This window comes from Salvia hispanica, chromosome 2 (assembly GCF_023119035.1).
Source record: "Salvia hispanica cultivar TCC Black 2014 chromosome 2, UniMelb_Shisp_WGS_1.0, whole genome shotgun sequence".
NCBI lineage: Eukaryota > Viridiplantae > Streptophyta > Magnoliopsida > Lamiales > Lamiaceae > Salvia > Salvia hispanica.
This window is the reverse complement of record NC_062966.1, coordinates 28,010,616-28,014,270: the sequence shown is the minus strand read 5'-3', so window position 1 is coordinate 28,014,270 and position 3,655 is coordinate 28,010,616. Positions and strand designations below refer to the sequence as shown.

Sequence of the window (3,655 nt, the reverse complement as noted above, 5' to 3'; positions counted from 1 at the left end):
GAAAACCGGTGGTTCGGAACCATGAAAAACCTTAAAAATCGCCGGTTCAGAACTGAAACTGAACCCGACGTTTTGGAACCGGAACAGTAACTGAAACTGCAAATGACAGTCGCGGTTTGTTCCGGTTCGGCAATTTCCAAAACTGGAACCGGCGTTCTGAATCATAACCGCCGATTCCGGAACCGTGGGCACCTCTAGAACTACGATGTTTCATTTAATAATTTTTAAATTCATTTAATAATTTTAATATAAAAATATATGCATCTAATTTCAAAATTCCTAGAAGTAAAAAAAAAACAGTAGTATAAAAAGTGATGAGTAAAAGCCCTAATTCATATTCACCCAGCGCCGCAGCTACTTCTTCTTCTACCGTCTGTTTTTACAGCATAAACGCAATCCTTTTCTACCATTAAAATGGAGCCAAATTCCTTCAAAAATCTACCATCACAACTCACCACAAACATCCTCTCACGTCTCCCTCTCCGAAGCATCTCAATCAGCAAATGCGTCTGCAAACCATGGCTCAATCTCCTCCAATCCGACGATTTCGTCAAATCCAAACTCAAAACCCCTCCCGCCCTAATTCGATTGATGCCAGACACAAACTCAACTCAGTGCGCAATTTTCGAATTCAAAGACGAAGACGAAGCCGATGCCGAGAGCCACGATCTCCAACTCTTTCCCCTCGCCGATTTCGACATCCCTCACGGAAACTCAGCAGCGATTTATCGAGCTCGTCAAACTAATGGTTTGCTTCTTCTATACTCATCGGTAGAGCGTCATGTTTACATATGCAATCCAATCACTCGTGAATACATCGAGCTCTGCTGCCCCGCTGATTACATCTCGATTTTGAATTTCGGATTCGGTGTGAGCAAATTAAGCGGGAAATATAAGGTCATCTGTATTATTGTGGCCGGACTGGGCTCCGGCTCGACTTTTGTATACACCCTCGGAACAGGAATATGGAGGCGCGTTGAACCCGGCCCTGCTTCCGGTCGTACATTCGATTTCAATGCTTACGTTGTGTGCAATGGCAACCTCCATTGGACGGTATATGATTCCGCTAAAGTTCAGATTTGTGCTTTTGATCTCGAAACAGAATGTTTTGGCGTCTTATCTCCTCCCGCGGTAGTATATGGACTTGCTGTGGATGTTAAATTGATTGTTTGGAGAGATTGCCTCTGTTTGTATTACCGATTGGACGATAAAGTTGTTATCTGGCAGATGAAGGAATACCAAGTCAAGGAATCTTGGACCATAAAGTGCGAGATTAGTATTGATTATTCAAATGGTTTTGGTGTTAATCGGAATATGAATGTTTATCCGATCAAAATTTTCGAAAATGGTGATGTTTTTATGTATTTTGATGAGATGTGCTTCCTCTACTACTCCAGCAAGACGAGAACTAATCGACTAATAGGTTTGCTTACGGTTGCAACTTCAGTGGATGACATTGCATCTGTCATGGTTTACACCCCTAGCCTTTTCTCGCTCAAGAATTTTGGAGGCGAGAACGTGATTTCGTTCTAGTTCATGATGTTCGTCTACATATGTGTTTTGTCGTTATATGTTCGTGTCTATGTCGAAGGTTTCTTTATTGTGTATTGTTAAGACTTAAGAGCAATGTTAATTCAAATTCTTTAGTTTATAACTTCATTCAAACTTCATTACTAATGAGGAGGCAGTTTTTGTGTGCTTTTGGCATGTACAAGGGAACTGATTCTAGTATCTTGAAGATTGACTACAAAGGAAAACAGAGGAAAAAAAGTTTTCTTTTGATTAGGTCAAAACAGAGTTACACAATTGTATCTTACTTTTTCTCTTTTATTGTGATGAATTCTAGATTTTAATTTGTAATGGAATAGGGCTGAAAAAAGGTAATCTGAAAAAGGATTTGTTACAAGTTCTTTGAGTCACATGGATTATTCAACGAGATACAATGAACCTAATCAAATTAATACTTTTAAAACATTCAACTATCATTGTACACTCATTTTGTCACTATAGATAGTATTCACACTCCTATTTCATGAAGTTCCAATCTTTTTGTGGCTCAAACCTCTATATATCACCTAGCTCTGTTAATGCCAATCGAGCATAGAGTGGTGTCTTAATCGAGTGTATTAGAAATCACTCCTATTTCATGAAGTTCCAATCTTTTTGTGGCTCAAACCTCTATATATCACCTAGCTCTGTTAATGCCAATCGAGCATAGAGTGGTGTCTTAATCGAGTGTATTAGAAATGGGCCACTCACCCCTTAAAAGGCCTCATAAGGGGGAGGGTTATCCACACTTATATAGAGAAGCTAGGATCATCACCAAGCCGATGTGGGACAAGATATTAGAATTTTAACACACCCCCTCACATGTGGGCCGGAATGACACATCGGACTTCCATCATGTGGGTAGGCAAGAGAAGAGATAAAGAGATAAACCATCATCGACTTGGGCCCTGCTCTGATACCATATTAGAAATGGGCCACTCACCCCTTAAAAGGCCTTATAAGGGGGAGGGTTATCCACACTTATATATAGAGAAGCTAGGATCATCACCAAGTCGATGTGGGACAGAATTTAGAGAATTTAACAGAGTGTTTGACCACCGGAAATTGCGAACCCGAGTATTAAGCATTGAACTAATACTTGATGTTCGTCACATTGTCGTCATTCTTGACCTTCTCTTTGTTGGTGGGATGAGACTTAACATTGGTTTGGGCTAAATACGTACTTATGTCCATCATTTTGTTGAGAATTTGCGTCATCTTAGTTTAGGAAAACAAATCCTATCAGAGAAATTTTAGAAAGTATATCAAATCCTAACAACTATAACAACAAACCACAAAATAATAATATGGAGATTATAAGGTCTCAATGAAACCACAGTAAATTAATTAAAGATAGCCAAAGTTAAGATGTGAACGAGAATGAAAATTCCTAGTTCCAGGGGCAAGGAAAGCTTTGCGCGTGAAAGAGAACGAGAATAATTATTTTAAATAATAATAAAAAACTCCACACCTATTAATATATGAAAAAAATAGATTATCTATAAATCCGATCCGGTGAGACACGGCGATCTTCACTACATTCCTGTGTAATGGAGTTGAGTGTTTTGAGGGACCGCCCGTGTTTTTCTTATTAGTGGAAAGATGAAATTGTCATCTGGTTGATGAAGGAATACCATGTCGCGGAATCTTGGACCATATTGTAGTACAAGATAAGTAGTAATGGTTTTGATTTTGGTTTGAATTGTCCTTTGGAGGTAATGCCTGTTTATCCTCTCAAACTTTTCAAAGATGGTGATGTTTTGATGTTGTTGGACGAGCGACTCATCTACCACTACAACAAGACAAGAACTACTCGAGACATCCGGATATTTATGGATCTTGTTGCGATGGATCACCATACCTATGTCAAGATTTTCACTCCTAGCCTTTTCTCGCTCAAGAGTTTAGGAATCGAAAATGTGATCTCGTTTTAGTCTACATTTATGTGTTCGTATAAAGTTTCTTAGTCGTTTAGGGATCAGGGTCTTAACGTTTATTTGCTCTGTAGTGTTTGCGTTTGGCCTTATCATGTCGACCAGTTGCACACTATATGTCGGGCGTAGCTAGCTAGTATATATAATGACGGATGCTATATTGCTAATCCATA

At 39.1% G+C, this 3,655-nt stretch overlaps 1 protein-coding gene across 1 annotated transcript; it reads left to right on the top strand.

Moving 5' to 3' along the window:
* Positions 1–414: 414 nt before the first annotated feature.
* On the top strand, positions 415–1,533 carry LOC125206680 (F-box protein At3g07870-like). Its single transcript, XM_048105920.1, has 2 exons — positions 415–1,348; positions 1,448–1,533. Exons 1-2 carry the CDS (start codon positions 415–417, stop codon positions 1,531–1,533), a joined length of 1,020 nt encoding a protein of 339 aa, XP_047961877.1.
* Positions 1,534–3,655: the final 2,122 nt, after the last annotated feature.

Coding starts and splice junctions, on each gene's coding strand:
- LOC125206680 (XM_048105920.1), top strand. CDS start 415: ATGGAGCCAAATTCCTTCAAAAATCTACCATCACAACTCACCACAAAC. Junction 1,349..1,447: donor GATCAAAATTTTCGAAAATG/GTGATGTTTTTA, acceptor TTGCAACTTCAG/TGGATGACATTGCATCTGTC.